Source organism: Planococcus citri, chromosome 1 (genome assembly GCF_950023065.1).
Source record: "Planococcus citri chromosome 1, ihPlaCitr1.1, whole genome shotgun sequence".
Taxonomy (NCBI): Eukaryota; Metazoa; Arthropoda; class Insecta; order Hemiptera; family Pseudococcidae; genus Planococcus; species Planococcus citri.
The window spans coordinates 50,751,754-50,778,210 of NC_088677.1; the positions used below are offsets into that span (position 1 = coordinate 50,751,754).

General features: G+C 33.3%; 2 protein-coding genes across 2 annotated transcripts in view; both read right to left on the minus strand.

The window, feature by feature from the left end:
* Positions 1–26,457, minus strand: part of Mct1 (Monocarboxylate transporter 1) — a 49,078-nt gene that overhangs the window by 2,188 nt on the left and 20,433 nt on the right. The window contains exons 2-6 of the mRNA XM_065345834.1: positions 13,872–13,991; positions 3,624–3,767; positions 2,803–3,129; positions 2,248–2,512; positions 747–975 (exon numbers count right to left, since the gene is read on the minus strand). Coding sequence (XP_065201906.1) covers positions 747–975; positions 2,248–2,512; positions 2,803–3,129; positions 3,624–3,767; positions 13,872–13,991 — 1,085 coding nt within the window. The remainder of the gene's footprint in view (positions 1–746; positions 976–2,247; positions 2,513–2,802; positions 3,130–3,623; positions 3,768–13,871; positions 13,992–26,457) is intronic.
* On the minus strand, positions 16,182–18,221 carry LOC135832533 (uncharacterized). The gene is made up of 2 exons (XM_065345835.1): positions 17,822–18,221; positions 16,182–17,630 (listed from the first exon to the last, which is right to left on the minus strand). The coding sequence occupies exon 2, from the start codon at positions 17,619–17,621 to the stop codon at positions 16,521–16,523; it is 1,101 nt and encodes a 366-aa protein (XP_065201907.1). The 5' UTR covers positions 17,622–17,630; positions 17,822–18,221; the 3' UTR covers positions 16,182–16,520.

Genomic DNA, 26,457 nt, shown 5'->3' on the forward strand with positions numbered 1-26,457 from the left:
ATCAAATTAATTTTTTAAAAATTCAAACAAGTGGATACCTATATTATTTACTCTTTTTTTGAGAGCATACCTACTACGTCGAATTCAGATTTACTTAGATGATTTAATTTTCTTTATCAGCTCAAAATTCTGCCCAATATACCACGCACGATTAATTTTCTTTATCCTTACAAATATTCCTACGCAGCGCATAATTTTGATGACATTTAATTCCACATAATTCATCAAAATACTCGGTTTAACTGTCACTGTTATTTAGCTTCGCTTCACCAATAAGCGAACGCGAAGCGACATTTAAAAGCTCTTAAAATTGTAATTCAAACATTGCAATATAGCTCGATTAAAACCTCGGTCGAATCTCGTGATAGACGATATAATATATCGGCATTAGGCAGCAGAAGTCAAATTCGATAATGTAATTTCAAGTACATACGTTCAAACGAGATTGAAAATGAAAAATACGTTGTTCGAGTAGGTACTGCATGCGTCATTTTTGTCACGATATCTCCTTCAAAAGTTTTAGAATAGAATTTCATCACTTTATTCGAGGACTAAATAGGTCTCGTGTACAAGAATTTATTGCATATAAAAATACCGCAATATTTTATACGGTTCTCGAACTCGTTATTATCATTTCTTTGTTCTATTTCTAAGTTGAGTGTAATTTTTGTACAGGTAAGTCACTGTTTTCCATTTTTACAACACCCAAAAAAAAAGATCAATAATTAATAAGTTATTTTACCTACCGGAATAAAAACGTAAGGGATGTTGTATCCGATGCTGGTTAAAAAATTCGATAAAGCGAATAAAACGAAGATTAAGTCTTTCAGTAAAGAAAAATCAGTCATTTCAGCGATGGTATCTTGACATTCGATCGAACAAGGCAAACACGTGTATTTCTTTTTCTCTACTGTCGTCTGGTGGCAGCCGCTGATTTGACGTTGCCTTTGAACGGGTGAAAGGTAACCATTAGATCTGTAAGCATAAAATATTTACGTTTAGGTAAATACATATAAGTAAAACGAATTCGAGCAAGTTTGATTCTAATTTCAAAAGAGTGAATAGTAAGTTGTGAAAAGAAAGCACGACTTTTGTTCATAAACCGAGGAAAATCTTGCAATGAAAAATTTAGCAACCTAATAGTAGATTAAATAGAATTAAGCCTGTAGATCTACGAGGTTTATAACGTATTTTATGAGTCAAAAACTTGTAAATAATTTTCTTAGGTTAGAAACAAGAATAAATGATAGGTATAAAAAAAATCGTAGGTAGGTACCTACCTATTCTTATTCCTATTTGTAACGTACATGTAAAATACATTTTGACGATTTTTACGATATTTTGAAGAAAAAAAATTACCTAATAAATGAGTAAATAAAAATTTAATACCTAATGTGAAGTCTAAGAATAAAGGAAATAAGATTCGACTGTAAAAATTAGTAAAATTAGTCCGCTTAGTGCGCTAAAAAATACCACCATACTGATAATTATAATTTTTCAATCTGTAGATTTAAGCTGAAGAACAAAGAAAGCTCAGCAAATGGTATTCGCGTTATCCGATGAATTTAATTTACAAGATTTTTCTAAATAGTAGCGATTATAAATTGTTAATGCGTTACTGGGGTGGTTTCCAGCGTCAATAAGAAAAAATGTAGAATAAAGAGAAAATTTTTTGTTTCTAAAAACTGTTGCTATAATCTCTTGCACTCAGTTCATTTACCAGAGAGGAGTCAAAAACGTTTGAAATGAACTCTTTTTGAATTTTCAACATGAAATGAACAGTTTGAGACACTAAACTGGTTTTCACATGAAATTTTTGAAGTGGCCGATACCAAGCAAACCCTGGGGTAATATCGACCACTTTCGAATACATAGATCATACATCGAAAAGGATAGACCCCGAGATCAAGTTTGAGTAGGTATGTCAATCTGCAGCTGTAGTTTGAAACCACCTTCATTTCAAGTTTCAACCCCCCCCCCCCCCAGCTCCCTCCTTTGTGGAGAAAAATGAAAAAAAACAACTCCAAAACCTGACCGATATTACTAAACTAGGTACTCGTATGATACAAAAAAAAATACCTAATAAGTATCTACTCACTTTAGTATCTACGTGCATTAAAAATTAAAACGGCTTATCGTAATAATTCGAAGTAAATGAAGGATGTAAAAAAATATTCAAAGTGGATTTTAATTTTTGTACGATCAAAATAGGTATTTTAATAGGTTTTGGCGAATGATCGAACTTACTTAGATATGTCTTTAATGCTTCTTATACTGCTGGTCAGGAACACGTCTTTTTTATACATAATTCCGCTATGATTACTCTTCAAAGATAAGCTGCTTTTGTTTAATTTTAAATCGTTAATAATTAAGGTAGGTTGGCTGACGAACTGCGAAGCCGAAGTTATTGTTTTTAGTTTATCTTTATCCATAGCTAATTCCGAAGATATATCGTGAATGCTGTAACGTCTTCCGCCATTCATAGCGCCATTCTTTAAACCTCCGTTGGGCACTGTAAAATTCATAATTCAATATTATTTCATATTAGGGAAGCTACGTACAGGGTGGCCAGAAATATCGGGTACCCCTAAAAAAGTTTTCTAACTAAATACTTCAGTGAATGATAATAATTATAACTCATGATTGGTTGTTGGACTGGAGAGATAACATTCCACCAATCATATGCATCTATTTCACGTTGCCAACCTATATTTTTAGTGAAAAACTTTCTTAGGGGTACCCGATATTTCTGGCCACCCTGTATAATAGGCAATAGGCATGAACCTTTTGTTTAAATCTTACCATCATCGACCAATGTAACCGTAGTTAAGGGTACATTCTCAGGACTATACAGAGTCTGATGATTATTAGGAGTTTCTTCAACTTGTGCATATGGTACAGGTCTCAATAACAGACCATAAAAAATACACGTCAGTACCATGAAACTAATCACAATCAAAGTACCATCTGTTCCGAAATGTTTTATGCAAACGCTGACCAAAGGAGCAAAAACAATGGTACCGAAGCCAGATCCACATACTCCAATTCCAGTGGCAATTGATCGATATTTTTCGAAATAACACGTAACACTGACAATAGCTGGCAAGTATATTAATCCGAATCCAATACCTGAAACGAGTAATTTTTTTTTACAATAAGGAAAATTTTGAAATTAAAATAGGTACGTAGATATATTTCAGTTCAGGCATAATTTATATCAAGTATCGATGTGTTTTTAATTCAATTATAGATGAGGTAGGTCATTTTTTGTCGATTAAAGCCACTCTCACACCATAATAAACAAACGAAAAAAAAAACGACCGGTTTACTAATTCTATTTGTGTGCTAAAACAAGTCGATGAAAATAATCAACTTCAACACGTTATTCAAATTTGTGTGTGACAAAAAAAATGTGTAGATACGAGAGGATGAATGTCAATTCGATGACAAATTACACGTCTCATCAAGATAGCGCGGGACTAGGTATACATTGATAGTTTTCAATCATTCATGTAGGTAGGTATTCGTTATTTCAAAATATATAATTTGACGAACACTAGAGAAAAACAAAATTTTCGTTGAAAAATTCACAAGAGATAGGTATACTACATATATTTGCTTACCTGTACCGAAACCGATCGTTATTATGAGTACGGTGACACTTTTAGCCCAATAACTAATAAATACACAAAATGCTGATATTATGCTGCCCGCTATAGTCACTGGTCTGCAGCCAAATTTATTCACGAATGCGCTAGCAATTGGACCTAAAATAAAACACAGGTTAAAGTACCTATTGCACCAAACAAGCCACAAAAATTAAAATTATCCAAGTAAACAAGCAATTTATAATGCATATTATAACATCCAGCATTGGCAGGTAAAATGACTTCATGTTACGAGATGTAAATTTAAGTCATTGATTCCATTTCCTAGATTCATAGTTGATACGATTGTACAGCTTCTACGATATTAATTTTTTTGGCACTTACGCACCAAGTGCTCAAATGAGAGGAAGGGCTGGGAAAACTGAATTTTATGAGAAGGTAATTTTAAAAATGAAGTTTAACTATCGAAAACCAACTTGAGAAAATCACCATTTGTTGGTCTCCGGATAGGTAGGTATATGTACTATGTACTCATCTAGGAGAAAGTGAGCGAGATGGAGACGAATACTGGGAATTTTTAACATACCTATTTCAGCAAATCAGACAAAGTATAAGAGAGATAGAACTTTTTTTAAAATTACACATTTGGATATTTTTGAGGTTTTTACGGTCAATGTTGCACTTAGTTATAACCACATGACGACGTATGGCCCATGGATAAAGATACGGGTTACCCAATATGGACAATAATGCACGAATCGAAATAAGTTTGAAAGTTCTGGACGTCATTAAATTTACTTAATACATACAAATAAAAAATTTTGCTCAGTTTTAAAAGGTTGAATTCTGACTGAAAGTTCAACTTCTGAGGGTAAATTCGAAATCAAGGCTATAATTTAAAATTCTGTTTTAAAAATAGGTATCAGTCAATGTCATTTACGTTTATCAAGTCAAAGTTTATTTTTGTAATGGATTTATTTGGTTGATGTGTAGGTGGACACAAAATATAAGTAAGTACCTCAGGTTAGATTATCTGTATTTTAAAACTTGTCAATTTAGAAGAGAGAAAAATCCTTTCGGTTCTCGTTTTCATATTTCGCTCGAATTTTTTTTAAAAAAAGACCTCTTAAAAGGCTTATAACATTTTACATACTTGTACTTCGTTAATATTAGGCAGCTTACATCTGAATTAAATTGAACGAAATATTGATGAAATAAGAACTTATGGTCAAGTATGCATTTAATAATGATTACTATACAATTCAATTTTATAAATTATAATTCAAATATTATTATGGTGATATTTTTAAAAGGCAACACCTGGCTTAACCTTCAACGTAAAATATCACAATTTCATAAGATTTTCAAATATTTCAATAAGTATTGAATTTTTGTAAAAATATTTTTTAAACATTTTTTTTCATCTCTCAGTCTTCCCAATAAGTATTTTGGTTTATTCAAAATCAAAAATTGTTTCATATTTTCACTTTAAAAAAAAAAAATAATTTTCTCAAAAGTACCAATGTTTTTTATTTATTTATTTTTTTTTCATTCAAAGAAAAATGTTACAAATTCTCCACTAAGATTGCAATTTATGATATTCAACATAGAAGACCAGGAGCAATTAAGTTGCTTTCCCGCCCCCTTTCACCTTGTTCACAACTGAAATTATTGTGAGAAAAACCATCGCTGAAATAAAATCAAAAATGTTTAAATTGTATAAAAGGGTAAAAGGAAAAAAGGGAAGGGATAAAGACCAACAATTTTTCTCAGTGGGGGATTAAAAATATTTGACCAAAGATAAAGCACACCGGCAAAAACGATGGACGGTGTACTTTTTAACGTCACGTGACGTGACCCATCTTTACAAAAGAAGAAAAATCACTTGCTGTCGATTTTGAATTTTGCTGGATACGTAGTTATTTTTGTTTAGTCATCAAGTTTACGATACGTATCTTAATACAATAAACGAGTTAATTATAACATGGGAACCCGCATAACTTTTGTTTATTTATTTTTTTTTTTACATTTTTTCATTAAAATACATACCTACCACATGAATTGAAACAATGTACCTTCGTACAACATGATTAATTTTTAAAATACATCTTCAAGTATTTCTTATTGTTTTCCCCCCTAAATTAGACGTTTTACGATAGTAAACAATTTCATGGAGAATGGAATACAAGTAATTTGCAAGGAAGGTAGGTATCTAGGGTACTTGAAAAAAAAACGTATAAAAGGTACCCATCTAGTAGGATGAGTTTCCATATAAAAAGAAAAAATTCCCCAAGAATATACCAGTCTCATCTGCATACCTCCGGGTATACCTATTTTAAATTTCATAGACGAGAAAAATAAATTCGCTGGACATCATGGCTACGTACGCTTAGCTTATATAGATAGCTAAGGTACACGAGTAAACAAAGTTTATTCAAGACAGCCTAAAACGTGAATATCAAACATCAATTTAAAATGAATGACAATCAATGTAATACCTACTTACAGCGAAATTTAAACATTCTGAAAAAAAATGTTTACTTTGCGATACATTTTCAACAAGTTTGAAAAATTTTCAAAGGTACTAAATTTAAATTTCTTATCAATTATCAATGCGGTACGTATGGTGTTTGCGTTCAACGTCTGCTGTCATGTACTTCATTAAATGGGACAAGATTAAGGAAAGTGTACCGAATAATCATTCATAACAATAATAACGATTTTTACTCGTAACGCAAAATTATTCGTTCGTCAGAGACAATAAAGTTTAATATTCGACTATACCTAGAAAAGTGAATTCGTTCTAGAATAACAATCACATGTGGTATTCAGTTTTGCAGATTTATCGTGATTTTATTATTTTTACGATCTTCAATTAAATCACCTCTCCGTGCTAGCTGACAACTAATAACCTTGTCGAGATCTCGATTACAGTAGTAATGACCGATGAATCAATCCGTTACGTAATATGAATAACTCGCACGTTATGTGCTAAAATACAGGAAGCGAAATCGCCGATCGATTAAAATAAAAAAAGACCTCACGCCGTTGCATGACTTTTTAATTCATTGTCGATAAGCAAACATAACATTCAGATTTTAATTTATATTGTTTATACTTAGTACTCCTATAAATCAACGTAAAAGGCAAGGTTAAATTTGATTAATGTCAAGTTTATTGTGAATTCGAAAAAGTATTACTACAGTAATTAAAAAGTAAACGCAGAAATTTTCTCAAATTAAATTACTATTTTAATAGAACTATAATTAGAGCGATAAATATGAGAAATTTCGAAGGTTCTTATAATTCGTCTATACCTACCTACGTTAAAAGAGTGGGTCAATAAATCATTTGCCCACAGAAGTACGTAATTATTTTATTCTCCTTTTAGTGAACAGATAGGTACCACAAAACAATGTCTCAAACGATTTAGGTTTTAAAATGATAGATACCAAATATTTCTATGTATCAAGTAGTTAGGTAGGTAATTAGCGTAATATAAAATTTGAATGTCTAAAAATTTAATAATCAAATCAGAATTGTATTGAGATATCATTATCTTAATCCTGATTAAATCAAATCGAACATCATTTTGTCTGAATACATAGGTAATGATGCTTGGCAAAAAAAGATTCACCTTATCCGTGACCTTTCCAATAAGAAAATGATAACTGTTAATAGGCTAAATGACATAATAGGCATATTAAAGATATTCTTATCTAAATTATCAGAAGTTGTTGATTTAAAAAAAAGTTGAATACTTGATTAATCGTTATGTTACTGTTGGTTAAAGCATTATTTTCCTAAAAAAAATTTATAGTTCACCGTAAGTAGGTAGGTACTTACTCAAAATAAATTCGCAGTTGAAATAAATTATACCTTCAAAGGTTTAAAAATGAATAAGATCTAGAAAAAATGCTTCAGTAAAAAAAAGAGAGAGAGAGAGAGAGAGAGAGAGAGAGAGAGGTTAGAGGTATATTGAAATTGTGCTTTACAAACATGATTAGATATACACCCACCCAACCTAAGCGCACAGCGCAAGGCTGGAGGGATAGGTTTACTATAAATTTAGTACATACGCCGATGCGCTATTGCGCGAGTGACATATGGCTCTCTTTATAAATAAGTTACATAGTAAATTACGCGAAATAAGCTAATATGTATAACAACATAGGCTACTTTTCAAGGGTAACAGACAACACATGAATAAAAAATAAAAAAATTATCAAATTGGACATAATCACAAAGTTATAGCGAGTGAGAATTTCTGAATAATAAACAATGCAAAATAAACTAATGGAAACATGATACATGTAACATCATACACTATGTTTTAAGGGGAATAGAGAACATATAATATAAATAAAGTATAATTCGGACATAAACATAGGCTTAGAACAATGTTATAGCCAACTAGGTGAAGAATTTTGAACAACATTCAATTAATGAGATTTTTACACGATAAACGGAATTCTAAATAATTAATAACCAAGAAACTGTTGAATAACAAACAATCAATCAACAGTAGGTATGAGGGAAATGTAAGCTGCAGACTGAGGGAAAAAAACCAGAACTTTGGAACAGCCTTGGTGCATAGATAACAAATTAGGTGACGAATTCCTACATAGTAAACAACCAGCCAAGTATAAAATACAAGTTGGAGTACCAACTAAATAGTTTCAAAAAGATTCTCCTTCAACCTTTTTCTAAAATTCTCCACCCTGCTTTTGAGGCGAATTTCAAGAGGAACATTGTTGTAGATTACTGGCAGTCTATATGGGGCCTGCATGCGTGTTCTCTCAACTGACCACCTAGGAACCTCAGCCACAAGGTCACGGGCCCTTAAACCAGGTCTTCGAATGTGACCAACATGAAATGATGGCTTTTTTTTGTGTACATAGGAAGCAGCAGCAAGTTGGTATGCTTCTTTTAGCGGCAAAATACCAAGCCTTGAAAACTGACCTTTGGTTGTATCTCTCCTTTGAAGACCCACAATATTCCGTACTGCCCATTTCTGCAAGACCACAAGAGGCTGAATATGACTGTCAGCAGCTCCACCCCAGGCAACCAGCCCATATTTTAGAACTGAATCATAAATTGCAAAATATATTTTTCTGAGATGGTATTCCTGAAAAAACCCAGACAAATAATACAGCAGGTAGTTGAGTCCACGTAATTTGGCCTGCAGGAATTCTGTGTGCCCCTTCCACGTTAATTTAGAATCAAAATTTACCCCCAGATACTTTACAACATGTGTCTGTGCAATTGGGCTACATTGACAACCTTTAGAACAATCTACCCTTTCATGTAAGAAGCACTTCCCTGAGATGTCTGGTATGTCTCTGAGTGCATATGCTATTACTTTTGTCTTTTTAATATTTGGTGTTAGCTTGTGAGCAATAAACCACCTTGTTAATATTTCCAGAGCTGCATTGATAACTTTTAGTAGGAGGTTCACTGCATTAGCGTGAAAAATTATAGAAATATCATCCGCAAATGCAAACAGTACACCATTAGCAGCACTCAGCCTAAAAAGGTCATTTACATAGATGAGAAATAGCAGAGGTCCCAAGACGCTACCCTGAGGTACACCCCATTTAACAGGTCTTCTTCTCCCCAGCACACCTCCCACCTTGACTAACTGTTCTCTACCAATCAGATACGACCTCAGCCAATCATGGATAGTCCCCCTAAACCCACAGTTATAGAGTTTTGTTAAAAGTATCTCAATATCCACTGTATCAAATGCCTTCGATAAATCAATGTATACTGCAGCAACTGATTTTCCAGCTTCCAGCTGGGTTGAAATCTCTAGAATCTGGTCATATAATGCATCATCTGTGGATTTATGTGGTAGAAACCCATATTGTTTATCCGCAAAAAAGTAAAATCTCTGCAAAAATTTCAGCATTCTCTCTTTCATAATTTTTTCGAATATCTTAGAGATCACTGGCAACAGTGAGATTGGCCTATAATTACACATACTTTTAGCATTTCCTGACTTGAAGACTGGTACAATTATAGATTTTTTGAAGCATTTAGGGTAGACACCTTTGTCCAGTGAGAGGTTAAATAAGTCTGTGAGAGGGGGGGCTAATCTTTCAGCATTTTCGCGAAACACACGAGCTGGAACTCCATCATGACCAGAGGTAGGTTTATTTGACAGTTCCATAATATGCCTAAAGGTTTCAGCTTCAGTAATTTCGAAATTTTGAAAACTACCAACAACTTTGGTTTCTGGAAATGAATCAGAGGGACTATTATTTTCGAATTTCTTTGCCAGGTTTTCCACTGTATTCCCAAAATACTCACCAAACATATCAGCAATAAATGCACTATCCTCACCAACAGCATAGTCTCTACCATCAATTTGAATTTTTTCAATATTTTGCTGTTTCTGGCCTTTCACTTTCCTAATATGACTCCAGTAACTCCTTGTGTCACTACCATAACTTTCCAAAAGTCTAGAGTGATACTCTCTACTTTCAAAACGACTCTGTTGGACTACCAGCCTAGAAACTTCTTTGTATTGAGCAAACACCCGAGGATCACTTTTTTTCTTTTTTACCAGATTATAGAGCCTTGCCTTTTCCTGTGATAGATATACTAGTGTGGGGGATGCCCATGGTTTACGGGCCTTCTTAGTCGAAGATGGATTTATGGTAGCTGTGCTCTCCAAGACTAATTTTTGTAATTTCTGCAGAAAGCTCTCCATCTGCATATCCACAGACCCCTCACCATTGACAGTATCCCAATTTTCATTCTTAATTTTTTCCCTCAGTCTGCCATATTGAATATATTTTAACCCTCCATCAGTAGAGACCTTTTTAATTAGTTGTATCTCTATCAAAACTGCCCTATGATCAGCCACATGTGGGTTCTCAACCTTACACCCAACTTCAACCAACACTGAACCTGCATTGAACCTCCCTTTTAAGAAGACATGATCAATACAAGAGTTTAGGTCACGAAAATACCTAGTGGGTTCATTCAATATACATTCATATCCAGAGGACTCTAATAAGTTGAGGTAACTTGCATTTTTCAAATTTCGTTCAAGAATATCAACATTCAGATCACCTGTTAGACAAACAATATCACCCAGTGTACCCAAGAGATCGCCCAACTCAGAGAGGAAAGTACCCTCTGATGCCTTGCAAAATTTATACATCCCTACAATGTCAACTTTAAATTTTGGTAAGTTTAAAACAAGACAGTTGAACGAATTGCTCGAAATTCCCAAAACGCCAACTTCAATAGAGCACTTCACATAGCATACAACACCACCAGCTGATACATTTTTCCTTTCTTCACAATATGCCTTGTATCCAACAATTTCATAATCACCCAATTCACGATTAGTAATCCATACCTCAGTTAGGATAATTATATCAAATTCTCTATCCCTAACATATTTTAAAATTTTTAGAAAATTTGCTCTTAGTGATCTAACATTTAAATTTAGCAACGTAAGGGAATTCTGTGACATACAACACACAAAATTAATATAAAATAAAGATAAAAAATAAAGTAAGTAGAGTTAAAGTATATGACACTAAATGAATAACAAGATAAGTACCACAGAGATTAATCCCTGTTGGTTTGCGTGGAGGCCTTCAACTCTCCAATGTGGCCCAGAGACATGATGTTTATTCTAGGAGATGACTTGTTTTGGACATATACACTACCATTAGCCACCCTGATATAGTCGAACCTGGATTTCAGCTGTTTCTTTGCCTCTCTGTATAGTGTTGCAGTAGCTGGAGCCAAGTGCTCATTGGCATAGATGTCCACTGACTGGGAGCCTCCAAAATGATCAGCCTTTGGTTTTACACGACGAAATTCTTGGATAATATTGCGTTTGAGCTCGCGATTCACAAACTTGACAATAAATGAGGGAGGTTTCCCATCAGCACCTCTCGTAGCTGGTAATCTATGACAATCAACGATGGCATTTCGATCAACATGCACCCCTGCAACTTCGGCCGCCTTTATTGCCACTTCATACGGATCCTCATCCTCGGAATAAGGGATGTTGGTGAAGACTACGTTGTCCTTTCTGGTATAATTTTGTAGAGCAACTACTTGAGTCGCATGGTACCAGGAATTTTGAGTCAATGAAGTAACTTCCTTTTGAAGAGTTTCACATTTAGGGCATCCGTTCGTTTCTAATTTGTGTACTCTTTCATCAATCTTTTTGATTTGCTGAGACTGTGCTGCAATTGAGTTGTTTATTTCTTCGAGCTGGTCTTTGACTGGCTTAAGATGTTCTTCGAATTTTTTGTCTATCATATTTTCCAGCATCTTCAGTAGCTCCGAGTTCCCATTACCCAGTTTACGGATTTTGCTTTGCTTTTCGGATGAACTTTCGTCCTCGGAGCTTATATCGCCATTATTACTGTTGCTATCGCCAGCAAGTGTTCTTTTATTGTCTTGGCCTTTGAGTGGGTGACCTCCGCAACTATGACATTTCCATACTACTTTATTATCAGGAGACTTTTTATACCAGGATGTTGCTGTCACTGTAGCACAACCATCCTCTTTACCGTGAAACGTTTTCGAGCAAGCACAACAAGTAATAATATAATTAGGAGCTGCATCAATTGGCTCGGAACATGTTCCGCAGGTAACTTTCATGATAGGTGATATCTTTACTGCCTATGGTAATAACAACGCAACCAATTTGACACGGAACACGAGCTGTCTTGATAAGCAGCAGCACGACAGTTGAGAGAAACGAAGATCAATAATCAACCTAACGCCATCAACTGGTTGCGGATTTCTTCGAAACTAGTCCGTTCTAACGATAATAACACGGCCTTCCTTGATAACGAATAGGGCCGAATGACTAGTCAAATTTTACGAAAAAATGCCCGAATTATGGCCAATTTAATTTAAAAAACGACATATTTCGAATCACCGAGTACATCATGAAAAGCAGAACCGGCAAAACAACACAAACATTCGAAGTTGTCAGAAAATATATCCACTTATATCACTCTTCGAAAAAGCACCCGTTATCAGTACACTATCCGCTACACTTTGCGAAATTATCGAATTGCTAATTATTTATGCACTAAAAAACGTTGAATAAACTACCGAATAGTGCATCGTCACTTAGTTTAGCTATATACAACAACTTGAGCTAAAAAATCACGTTGTATAGGAAATATACGCGAAATATTACGGAGCCTATGTTACTGCGATGAGAGAGAGAGAGAGAGGTACATAAACCAAAAACGAATAAGACCTGAGCAATATGAAACACTGAGAAAAGTTTTTTCAATCTTACGCTCAAGGAACATGGAATAAAAAATATCATCTAAGAAAATTTCACTTTACATTTACCATGTACCATACTCATTCGAATAATTTAAGAAAAACGCCAAATTTTGAAGAGCATTTGAAACATTTGTGTTAACCTATTCATATGTACTAATACATGAAGCTGTACTTTATTCACTTTCAAAAGAATAAATTAGCTAAGAAAATGATTCGTCGCAACATCAAACTTTATAATTTTTAAAATTAGAAAATAAGCACGTATAACTACACTGTCGACATGAATTTCATTCGAAAAACGTCCTTTATTATCGAACAATGAACTCATGTTCTCATTGTTCCATATATTTATCTTATTAAAACTAACTAACTGCGAGTAATTATTTCATGAAATTTAGATTGTGATTTAAGGATATTCTTTATAGTCGTAAAAAACTTTTTTCTATAGAACTTCAGTTTTGCGACCGAAACTGCCTACGTGCATTTGAAAAACATTCAGCTCAGACGCCAATTTCTCAAGGCTTTCTTTATTAACGCTTGTAAAACTTATAATCAAAAATTATTGAATGTTATTGTTTTTTCAAAATTGTAATTTTTTAATAATTTTTTTGGTATTTCAGCAACACTGGATAGGTAGGTGATCGTCGCTACCAATTTCGTAAATTGACCATCTTTTTGCCAAATTAGGTACGAAAAAAGAAGTCCGCTGAAGCGTGTAATTACCAGATGTTATGGGATAGATACCTATTAAAGAATTATATCGGGGAATGAGATGATATGAGGATAAATTTTCAAAAAGAGTGGGAAGTTGAGTACCTATACCTGCCCAAGTGCCTATATACTTAATCTATCTAATACAGCACATTCTGTGTATTGATTGTGTCTATACACAATCATGTCAGTACATAGTATCGACTATTGAGCTATAACTTGATGTTAAATAGGTACCTAATTACCTATACGTATACAAGTAGAAATTACCTGAGCATAATGTTGTACCGACTAATATCGAAATAATCAACGATGTTACTCCATTTCCAGCGTGATACTGATCTAAGAAACCTTTGAGAAATTCGCCAAATGAATATACAACCCCATCGGCTGAAAACATAAAAAAAATATATAATTAGAAAATACGAATCTTATAGTAGGTACACAGATTTATATTATTATATCTACGAATATTATTTCGTCATCATCGCGAGAAATACGCTAGCCTAATTTATAAAATGGAATTTTGATTCCATAAATTTTCAAAAGGAATTTAATCATAAGATAAAGGAACTTAAAACGACTATATCGTCGAATGAATCGTCTTTCGTTCTCAGAATACTATTATCCAAATTGGTATTCGCAATTTAGATAAAACTACAGATAGATATAACCAACACACAATAGATAGGTACTTGAGAGATAATTTGAATTTGAATTTCACCATTTACTTAGTTCATTTTTAATAACAATTTGTCTATTTACTGAGTACAGAATACAAATCGAACAATGCGCTGGGAAACGCTTACATTATAAAAAGTTTACACGTTTTTGTTCGCTGTGAAAACTTTTTCATGTGAAAAAGGTATCACCATTTAAAATTCAAGCATTACAAAGTTTTCTTAATTATATTTGAGATTTTTTTAAAAGTTTTCTCGCGTTTCATTCAATTTTCAAAAATAAGTTGAACGATGAAGCATGCATATTGTAAATTCTTTTACTTTTATTCCAGAAATCTTTATATGTACCTACTTACGAGTAGTTAGGTACACTTTCAACTATTCCTACTGTAAGCTATTAATTTTCAGCACTTTAACTAGTTACATCCCTTCACTGTCACAAGCAACGCAAGGAAACTTCATTCTTTAGCAAAAAATTCGCTAATTAAGAATTTTTTCAACACAGTACCTATAAACAAAGCGTTTCAAGAAAAAAAAATTATAAATTGAAAAAGGATGAAACAAAAGTACAAATAGCTTATTTAAGCAACAAATACTTCTGAGACATTTGATATAGGTATAGTAAACATTTACAAAATTACTTAATTACTCATTCGATAATACAATCCGTAAAGACAATGACCTGCAAAACTGCAATGTATGAAATATTTTCACAATGAAAATTACTGCGATGTATTGTCGATATTTCACTGAGAAAACTGACACATGAGATGACTAACAAGTCAGAGGCACACGTGCAAATAATGAATAGAAAGGTACCTAGAGGTTTGCCGGCATTGTATTGACAACTGACACGAGGCAAATATAACGTACGTATAGGTAGAGGTAGGTACTTCCCTTTTTCGCAAAGTTATACGAGCTAAGTAAATTTTTCCATTTTCCATCGTGTTGTATTTAATCGATGTGATTGCAAAAGAAGTTTGATTAAGTTCAGTATACTATGAGTTCCTTTTCCAATAAAAAAGTTTTGTACCTTATTGTTAGGTAGGTAATCACTTATTCTAGATCTCTTTATAGTATACAGGAAGATATCGAAATTGAATTTTTTTTCGTATCACCGTATATTATGATAGGTACTACCTATTAGTGCTGCTGGCATTAAATTGATTCGAAAGTAAGTACAAAAAATCTGAGCGAAGTACCTACACAATTTCAGCGCCTAAGCGACATCACAAATTGAATAAATATTTGAAATATTTACATATGTAGGAAAGTACTTTTCCGAAGCTCAAGTATTTTGATTATACATTTTCAAGATTAAGTTTCGCCCGTGCATACCTTCTTATAAGTACAGTACAATTAAGCTAATATTCACAACTATTTAGATTAGGTAAATTGAAAATAGTTTTTTCAACCCTTTCCCTTCTAAACTACAAACGTTGTTTAATAATTACATACAAATACGACTGTTATCAAAAAGTATGTTTCTCTTGTTAAACTATTCGATTACTTATCAAACGTTATATGTAGATTAAGCATGAAACACATTACCGATGTGACACGACAGATTTAACATGATCCAAATCATATATGAGAAAGTAGTGAGAGCGATAAGAACATTTTTGTGTGGTAGGTAGTAGAAACTATGTAGGTGGTAGGTAAGGTATTTTACCCTATGAACCAGGGCATCTCTCCCTGGTGAAAATTGAGGCGAACGTTGTCAATGTTGTCATATTCACTTTATTTTGAAATCAGGTATCGCTCAACCAATCAACTGATGCATACTTGTGTCGTAGTTAACTCCATAAATCATTTCAAGACTTCGTTGGTATAAAACGAGCGAATACGAATAAAAGCTCCTTCTACACTAAAACATAGATAGCAAATGATAAACACGAAACGATCACCAACATTTATATTTTATAATAATCAAGGGCTAATCAACTTTAAACGCATACAATATTTCAACATCAAAAAATAGTGACTTCGCTGAATTAAATTCACAATTTGCGAACAACTCGAAACATTTTTGGTACAAAAATGACAAAAAACTAACAAATTAGTATCTATCTACTATAATCGTTAATCGAATAGCAAAAAAAACATCACAAATTCAAAGAAGAAAAAAACAAACAAAAAACTGATAACTGTGGACTAGTTGCAAAATTACTTAATAACTAACATAGGTACTACATAAATAAACAATAACGAAAATTCAAAAATCAATTAATTTAGAGCATTACTTCTCCGCCTCACTTAAATTTTGGCCAGAGTCGCTTCTGAATTTGATACAATCGTTCGTATGAATAACAGATTCGTTGTCAAGACACATATCGATGTGTTTGATTAACGTTTCACAATCATTTATAGCAAAGATACTCAAAGTGGTCTGCCAATGCCTGGGTAATTTTTCCGTCAGCGATATACGAAAATGTCGGAAATTAACGTTCTGCATATCTCGAACAATATCACACCATTTCTTCACTTCTGCGTTGATCTCTTCGGGTGATAAATGTTTAAAAGAAGCCTTTTCAAATTCCATATAGACTCGCATTTGTTGTTTCTTGGACCACGTCAAGTCTAAAAACGGTTTTTTGAGCCCTTCGAAAGTTTCAATATTGGCAACGTGTTCTCTCCATATGGGATTATCGAGCTGAACTGCGTATATGAATAATAAGCGTTGTAACGCTGGCGTGCTTCTGGTGGTTTTGACGAAAGTTTCAAAATGTTTCAAGAAGCCGGTAGGATAATTCTTGTACGATTCGTCGAATTTCGGCGCCAGTTGCAAAATTGTCGGATCTATTTTATAATTATCGTCGCAAGATTCCATTCCACTGAGAGCCAATTTAATTTCATCCATACCACACTTGAGTATTCTCATCAATTTGTCCTGTTCGGTGTGGAATTTCGCGAAGTCTTCTTTTAGTTCTATTTTGAAATCTTCGAACATTTGTTTATTCGCGAGAAAGCGGTTATTAGCGGCTTCGATATTCAAACCAAGAGTCGTGAACATTCGTCGTTCGATTACACGATTACGGTCGACTAAATTAGTTACTTTTTCTGTAACACAATCTTCAAATTTTTTAAACGCATCGATGAGATTTTTCACGGATAACGTAGGATTTATTGTTGTTTCATCGACGACGTTGCTAAGAGTAGATTTACGATGCGGGCTTTTCGAAGATGAATGGTGATGCTGGACGCTTTGGCAGACTGGTTTCATATTTTGAGAAAAATTTGACACGTTTTGAAACCTCGGCAGCGGGCTCGTTGTTTGTATCAGCGGAGTTGTTATCAATAGAACTGGCCGATTAAAACCATAATTTTGAGAAGGCCACATGTTGCGCTCCTGTAATACAATGTAATTGAGATTACAATTACTAACAATTAGTGAATATTACTCTCATAAAAACATTATACATATGGATGATATGAATATCGTGTTATGGATGTTTTGATTTCATCCTAACGCAATGAGAAAGTAAGTAACTGAGTATCGAATCAGTACAATACCGAATGATATGATATAAGTATACTTACTAGTTATGGCGGAGATATGAAAATTGATTCCAGAAAAAACAACGTGTAGCAATAGATGAGCTTGAAAAGAAGTTGTTTAGCAAATACAAGCACTCAAATTAACTTGATGGCATTAAATATTATTAAACTTTCAACGCTGTCGTCAACATCACGATTTCACGAGATCATAAGACAAAAGAGTACCGAGTACGATTTGATTTTTACCAGGCCAACATTCGACAAAATCTGTCTCTCTTCTGAGTTCTGAACAACGCAAGTTTTGACAAAACGCACTAAATAGTTGAACCTATAGCTGAACAAAATTGAGACGAAAAATCTAGATAGTAGATTAGAAAAATAGATAATGCAAAGAATGCTGAATGCACCACTACCAGATTACCACTTCCACAACAACGCAGTGCACAATACAAAATAAATATGAAATATGACGACGTGACCTGGTGGAGGGGATATAAAAAGAGGGTATATGCGGGTGCGTTTGTTTGAGTCAAAAAATCTCTTCCCCTTTCCCTTCTACACTACATTTTTTTAATTTTTTATATTTTAATGACGAGAGAAAGAATTATGATTTAAGATTCTTTAATAACCTAGATTTAATAATAAATTTTCATTACATTACAATTACATTAGATTATGGGACAGCCTGGAAATTTTTTGTACTCAACTAAAATAGTACAATTTACAATACAATAACTCTAGACAAAAAAGTCAAAAATCCTCAATCTTCAGTTTTCCGCGCAAATTTAAACAATTTTACTTTCAATTAATTGATTTCATGAAGTCGCCAAAATCAAGCGTTATTTTTTGGACCACTACAAGCGCAGTTTTTGGGGAAAAGAAAGTACGATAGTCGATATACCTATTTTATTTAATTGTACATAATATGTAAGTAAGTATTAAAGCGCTATAGTAAGTATACTTAAGTAAGTAGTACCTGCTACCTACTATATACCTATATACAGGGTGCGCAGAAATATCGAATATCCCCCCTCCCTCCCAAGAAAAAAGTTTTTTGCCAAACGTTTCGGTTGATTACAGAGTGAATGATATGTACATAACACATGATCGGCTGTTGGCAGTGTTGGGATATTGAAATTCCACTTTTTCCCACAAGGAAATAAATTGAAAGCAAAGTTTCCCATTTTTTCCCATGCGGAATTTTCCCTTGTATCTCCCATATTTCCCCCTTTTTATATTGGTAATTTTGGTTACCATTGTTACAAATTGCACGAATTTGCTCTCAAATGATGGTGGCGCTTTCGAGGTTGATCGTGGTTTACCAGTTTATGCACTTTCTAAAGAAACAAAACTTTGTCATTTTTGGTCAAATTTGCAAAAATTCCCACATTTTTACCTTTTTAAATGGAATTTTTTAAAATCTCCCATTTTCCCCCTTTTTAAACGACATTTTTCAAAATCTCCCATTTTTTCCCTTTTTCCCACGCGTTTCCCACAGCCAATTTTTTGGCCAAAATCTCCCACGATTTGGGAAATTTCCCACGATATCCCATCACTGGCTGTTGGACTGAGGTGCTTCAAGCTCTTACAGGTGCTAACATTCCACCAATCATATGCATCTACTTATGTATTTTCACATTGCCAACTTACTTATATTTTTAGCTAAAAACTTTCTTTGGAGTACTCGATATTTTTGCGTACCCTGTCCTTCTACATTTGACGGGCTGATATGATGTTGACACAAATATGAAATATGAAAGATGACTCGACTTCCGTAAAAGATATTAAAGTTTTAACACTTTCAACAATTCATAAAATTCTCGCACATCCAGGCACGAGTACCTTTCAACATGAAAGAGTTGCAGTTGCATTTGATGCTTTCAAAGGAGGTATACATATACAACTTTAGGCATAAAAAATGAAACATCACGAAACAAAGAAGTAAAATTTTCAAGTTTTGTTTCCATTGCCTATGTACATATACATACCTATGCTTATAGAATTGTTGCAAAAACAAAGGAACACATACCTATTTGACTTGAATGATATGCTTACAACAAAAATGACTTCATTTTTTCGAGAATGCTTGCGCTGTTACTTGAATATCCAATTGTTTACTCAATGTAATGATTTTTTTTCATAACAAATAAAACTCAGAAGTAATTAACTCTGAAAAAAAAGAAGTTCTTGTACCTACGTAAGAGACAAATTTATTGAAACTACAAGTATTTTTTCAAAAAGTTTATTAGTGTTACAAAAGTTGGTAACACTTTTTTTTACAAATATTTTCAATTTTTCAACGATGATAATCGTTTTCATAAGGTAAATTGTTACGTCTCCAGAACTATCTCCACCACCAATACTACCATTTAGTCTTTTTAACTGGACATTTTTTAAAAATAGGTACATACCTACTTTCTATCGAGTAGATTTGGAAAATGAGTTAAATAAAATCTATACATAATATAAGTATCTAGGTAGAGGTACCAGGGTACCTATTTATGTAGAACTCAAGTTCAACAGAATTATGACAGGAAAGGGAGCCATTATCATTGTTGGTCTAAGGTGATTATTTAAATAGGAAGAATTTTTATCCTCGACATTACCATTAGTCAGTAATTACACATTTTATTCAAGCTAAATGACATACCAACTCGTATTCGTATCATTCTATATGCTCATAATAATAATAAAAAAAACGTTTATACAAACTGATTCTGTTTACTCATAGAGAGAACAGATCGCTGATGGTAATTATAATTCTAATAGATGTGTGTACATTATACATACTTGCACACAACTACATACGCACATGTTTTCAATATGCAATACACTAATCCCCACGTGTAATGAGTTAATATACCAAGGAACAAAAACAGAAGTTCTTTGCCATCTTCTCAAAGTCTTACAGATGAATAGCAAAATTCTATTTTCACTCATCATACGGCAACGTTCATATTCGTATACGTTAATCACAGCTTTGTTGACAAAACAATGCTGATTTAATACCTTCGTGAATGTAGGTAGGTATTTACTAATGCAGTACTCGTGAATCATAAATGCAAGAAAAAAATAAAAATATCACAACAGTTCGGTAGTAAGTGTACCTACCTACCTACTTAATATACGCAGTTCTTGTCATAAAATAGAACTGTACAAAGAGTGATAGTGATAGCACCACTCAAGGACACCAAACGCAAGTTATGTCTCCTGGGTATTCTGAACTTTTGAATCGTCAACTAAACACCCCTTTTTACTATAATAAAATTTTATTAGTATTTTCTCTTCTGAAATACCTAATTCCCTAACCCAACTACGAAGATACTCTAATCAAAAAGTTCACTACCTATATAGGTGTTACATATGTATTTATGTATGTACCTATCTACTATAGCAATTTTTTTCCCTCTTTGCTACTTTTTAGAGTTTCAAATTATCATCAAACCGTTCCCCTACCCCAATACAGTAGGTACAGGTTTGTGTAGAATTTTTTGGTTCTTATATTCGAATAGGTAGGTATAGCCGATATAGGTAGAGGTACCTATGTTCATATCGCAAGCGGTTGATGGCCGGGACACCCTGTATACCAGTAACTACATAGAACAAAAAATGAGATCGCATTTATAGTAAAAAACCATGCAACCATATGAGAATACCAATGAGATTGTCTAGAGTAGAGATCAGAGTTATGTATTTGGAAGCAAATGCTCGTTCTACATATCGCCCTTTTGCAGAGAGATATTAGATCGAGTTGCGAAACGCATTTCTAATGTGAAAAAAAATGTCAAGGTCAAAAGATTAATTTCTGAAAGCGGCGAAGGAAAGGATTACTTCCAATTTCATAATTCCTTTAAGCTGCAGAAAATATGGATAATGAAAATAAAGCAAGTAATCGCATATATGAGTGGAAATTTCCTCGCAGAGTAATGAAATTCTCTATCCGGCTCTTCCTCTCCTTGATGCTTCTTTTGAATTTATTTCGAGCTTTAATGAAATATTTAATAACATTTGAACACGTTCCTTTCTCGAAAATATTTCAATATTTTTTCGAGATTCTGAATAATAAGTTAAACCACATAATCTCAAGAGTCAGCAATAAATTTTGCGATCAACCGCAGACCGATTAGGTATATTTACATTATTGACCATAATAGCGTCAAACAACTCCAGTTAATCTTTTAAATTACCCAAAACAAAGAGAAATTTATTCACCATGAACAAATCCTTTTGATGAGGGTATTTGAAAAACTTTTCAACACCTATAGCTTCATTTTATAACAAGCACTAAGTTCTGTTTCCTTTTTTATTAACCCTACATGTACATTAGCGAAGCTGTTAAGAAAATTGATCTAGGAAAACGGATATGTAACTCAGGGTAGTCAACTAGCCGAAGTAAAAATTCTCTTTCAAGCTATTCAGCCAACCTTAATACAAATATGTACGTTAACTTTCAACACGCAAGTTACCGGCAAAATAATTTAGAAAAAGCTCGAGGATAACTTTAAGGAAAGATTTACGATCATAAATCGGTTTTCTACTCGTAAATTGTAGAAGAGGTTATGTGGGTCGTATAATTATGTAGGTTTAAAAATTTTCTCTGTTATCTCATGAGAAAAACCGCATAAGGTACCTCTACTTATTTGTTTACCTGGGTAAACCTCGTACCAACCTCGTTGAGGTATGATGTTCGAGCTTTTAAATCAAATATCAAGTTTTATAATGCATGTCGTAAAAAAGATTACCTAGGTATTTGCAGTTATACCTGATACGTTTAAAGTTAAAGTCTCATCGCCAACAAGATACACCAAGACACGTGTTTTACATTTGAAGTCAACGTGAGGCTTTTTTTCCTCGACTGAAAAAACACCATTAACTGACAACGAAGATACTCTGGTGTTTTGCGTTTACTCGCAAGAGCAAAATGACATGGAAGGGATTAGGGATTTTTTTTACGCTTTATTTATTCGAGATAAAGAACCGTATTTTTTCGAAAAAAATCGAAATACCAGCAAAGTTTGAGGAAACCAGTAAGAATATACGATGTACTAGATAGTTGTAAATGAGACAAGTTCCAGGCTTATAGTGAAGTTTCCGGAATGGAATTTTTTTGAATAAGTATAACTTATGCAAATATGCATACAGGGTGTCAGGCAAAACGGCTCTGAAACTTCGGTACGAGAAGCGAAAAAGTTTATATGAGGTCTGATATACGACCTGTTTTGAAATTCAAACAAGTTGTGGGTTAGTAACCTATTTGGAAAAAAATGTAGGTCTAATTTTAAATCGTGCTCGAAGCATTTTTTATACAATGAAAAAAAAATATCTACAAAATGGCTAAAACTCACTTTTTTTCAAAAATTATCCAATCTTCAGAAAATTACGCGAGAAAAATTTAAAATCGTCAATTTTGTCCTACTAACATAGTCCAACCATAAAAACTTGCCGAAAACAAACAAATCGAAAACGAACCCTATTTTCTTCTGCGCATAGCCTTTTGACAAAACTCAACAAGTAGATACTTTTAAAATATTGATGAAAAAATGGCTAATACTCTCGTAGTACTACGAATGAACCATATACAGACTGCATAGTTCATATTATACATCTTGGATCAATGCGACAAAGTAAGAGAATGTAGAAACGAAAAATATCAAGCAAACATAGTTTGGATTCCGATAAAGGAAAAAAAGTTACTCGTGACACAATTTTTAGTGATATCCCCATAGAGCACAAACTATGCTGAAAGTCAATACTAAAATTGTTAACGTTTAACAAAAATACTCGTACGAATTTTATCACGTACCATTATCTCGAGATAAAGTTTTTTACGCTGAATTCTCGACAATTTTTCACCGCACCATGCGATGGTTTTTCTAGCAATATGTACCTAGTTTACTTATTCGTAGACAGCAGCGTGCAATCCACACCCTTTTTTTTTATCTTCCTCTTCCTCGGTACATTTAAATAGCTCGTTTCATTTTAATGGCACTATACAATTTTTGGCAGGCTTTTATGTTTAATACTAAAGTAAAAATCGTAGTAATAAATAGCTTGGTTTTTTCCATACCAAAAGTATACATAAATATCTCGGAAGGTTCGTGTTTTTTGCCCCTTTATGTTTTTTTTTAGCCATACTTCACGCAATGTTAGCAAAAAAGTGTAAGTTGTGCGAGTTCTGGGATAGTTCTGGGTATGTGAGGTTAATTAGCACAAAAAAAGAAGCACAGGTTGTTGTTTTGCCCTTTTTTTTCCAATTCAAATACAACTGGACTTTGTCAATGAACTTGTTAAAAATGAATAACATTTGAAATATTGTGCCAATCTTAAAATAAGCTTAGCCCACTACGATAAGGTAAAACTTTTTATAATATTTTACAGTAGGTATACCTATAATAAGATATAGCGAGGTACTTTTCTCGAGCTTACATAAATACGGAAAATTGTGGCGAGGAAAAATTGTATTTACCGTATTGGAAAACACATTCAGGTGAAAAATACATTACCTCTGTCTTACGCTCTAGTTCCTTTTTTTTCATCTTACCGAAGATATTTAAATATAGTTGATATTTCGGTTATACCGACTAGGGTTACCTACTTAAGTATATCATTTTTAAATCTGAAAAAATCACACGAAAAACTTTTTTGATAAAAGAAGACGTATAACTAGTACCTATAAGACGTACCTAACCTACTCTCTAAAGCTGTTTTAACCCATCAAAACCATTGAGAACGATTTTTGCCTCCACTTTGCTCACTTTGCTTTGCTTCGAAAGGATAACAAAAATATAAAAAAAATTGTCTGCTTTTTCTGAAAATCAACTTTATTGAGCCGTTTACTCGTAAAAATCACCGAATCTCATTGATGTTTTCAAATTAGATATATGGATGAATCTTCAAGTTAAATTGTAGGATACCTACTTGAAGGTTTAATAAAAATTCATTAATTTTCCCCATTAATTATTTGAATAGGCCATCGCCACAATAATGCCATAGAATAAAATTAACCAGGAAAAAATCAATATTTTGTAATCAAGTGATAATTTTTTTAATGCATTATACGAGCATCATAATATCATTCAACATGAGTAGATACTCATGTACCAAAAATATTTTTTTGCAAAAAATTTAGCTTCGAGAACATAGAAAGTCAACTTCCATTTCAGGAGACTTAAAACAAATAAAACTACATGGTTTCAGGACATAAATATTAAAAAAGTCAACTCAAATTTTTTAAAAATAATTATAAATATTCAAAAAAATTTAAAGTAGCGAAATTTGACTGGAAAATAAATTAAATTTTCAAGTACCTAAGTAATAAAGAGAAGTAATAATGATTCATCAATTTGAGTCAAAAGTTGATGAGTCAGCAATAAATATTCAGTGTTTACTTTGTTCGTATAAGTACAATAATAAAAAAATAAAAAAACAGCATTTCCGTTAAAATCTTAGACATATCTAGTACTTACTTAGTTGAAAAAATCAATCAGTTGTTGATTTGAAATGAAACAATCGTTTAGTGACGAAAAATAATGTATGTAAACTTTTTTAAAAATTAAACAGTTGATGAATAGTTAGATGCCAGGAACAAGGAACCAAACTAACCAACTTTTGAAAAAAGAAAACTTTTCATTCGCTTCATTCGTTGAAATATTTCAGAAAAGCTAATGAAATTTTTTTAAAAAAATAACATTTATTTAATATGATAAATTTGGTATTACTATGACGACTTGTAAATAAAAATTATAAAAAGGCTGGTTTTGGATTGACTTTTCACCCAAAATTATCCACATAAAAAAAATGTAAAAAAATAAAAATACATGTGAGAGTACCTACTTGATTTATAAATATCGTCAAAAAATAAGAAGAAAAGACTTAATAGACTATAATCCATACACGAAAAAGTGCTCTAGAAGTTGATTTTGTATTTTTTTTTCGGGGACCAAAAAAATGCGCTGCCAAAATGAAGGTACTACCGGCCCCATTTGGAAAAACGCAATTTTGAAATTTTTTCCCCGCACAACGAGGGGGTGGACCCTCAAAATGGTGATTTTGGGGACATGGTCGGGACCGAAAAAACTTGACGGGGTTGTGTTGGGGGACTTCTCCCGATACCAAATATGTAATTTTTTTCCGTGAAACCCTGCACAACTGCATTCTATGGCACTTTGAATGCGATTTTTATGCATTTTTGGCCATTTTTGATGGTAAAATGGCTCTTGTGTCTACGATATGGCTGAGGACCGAACAATTTCTTAGACGTTTGTTAGACGGGGCTATTTGAAGCCCAACTGCGCAAATACGGCGAAAAAATACTTGCACAACGCGATTTTATGAGCACTAATAGGCTTGTTACCACTCCCCCGCCCCCCGAATTAAATAATGCATTGTGAATTCGATAATATCGATGCGACCCATCAAAATGGTATAAAATTTCGCGCCGAACACAAAAATCGCAATCATTTTAAATTCTGACCCCCCCGCGGTGGAGTTTTGCCCCCCAAACTGAATATAACGATGATATTGAACAAACTTTGCACGTTACACGTCGATACTGAGGATTTATGTGTACGCAATCAGAATGAATCTCATATTCGTTGCTTGGGAATATTTTTGCTTCAAAATTTTTCATTTAATCTCCACCCCCTCCCTTCCCCTTTAAAGACTCTTTTTGAACATGG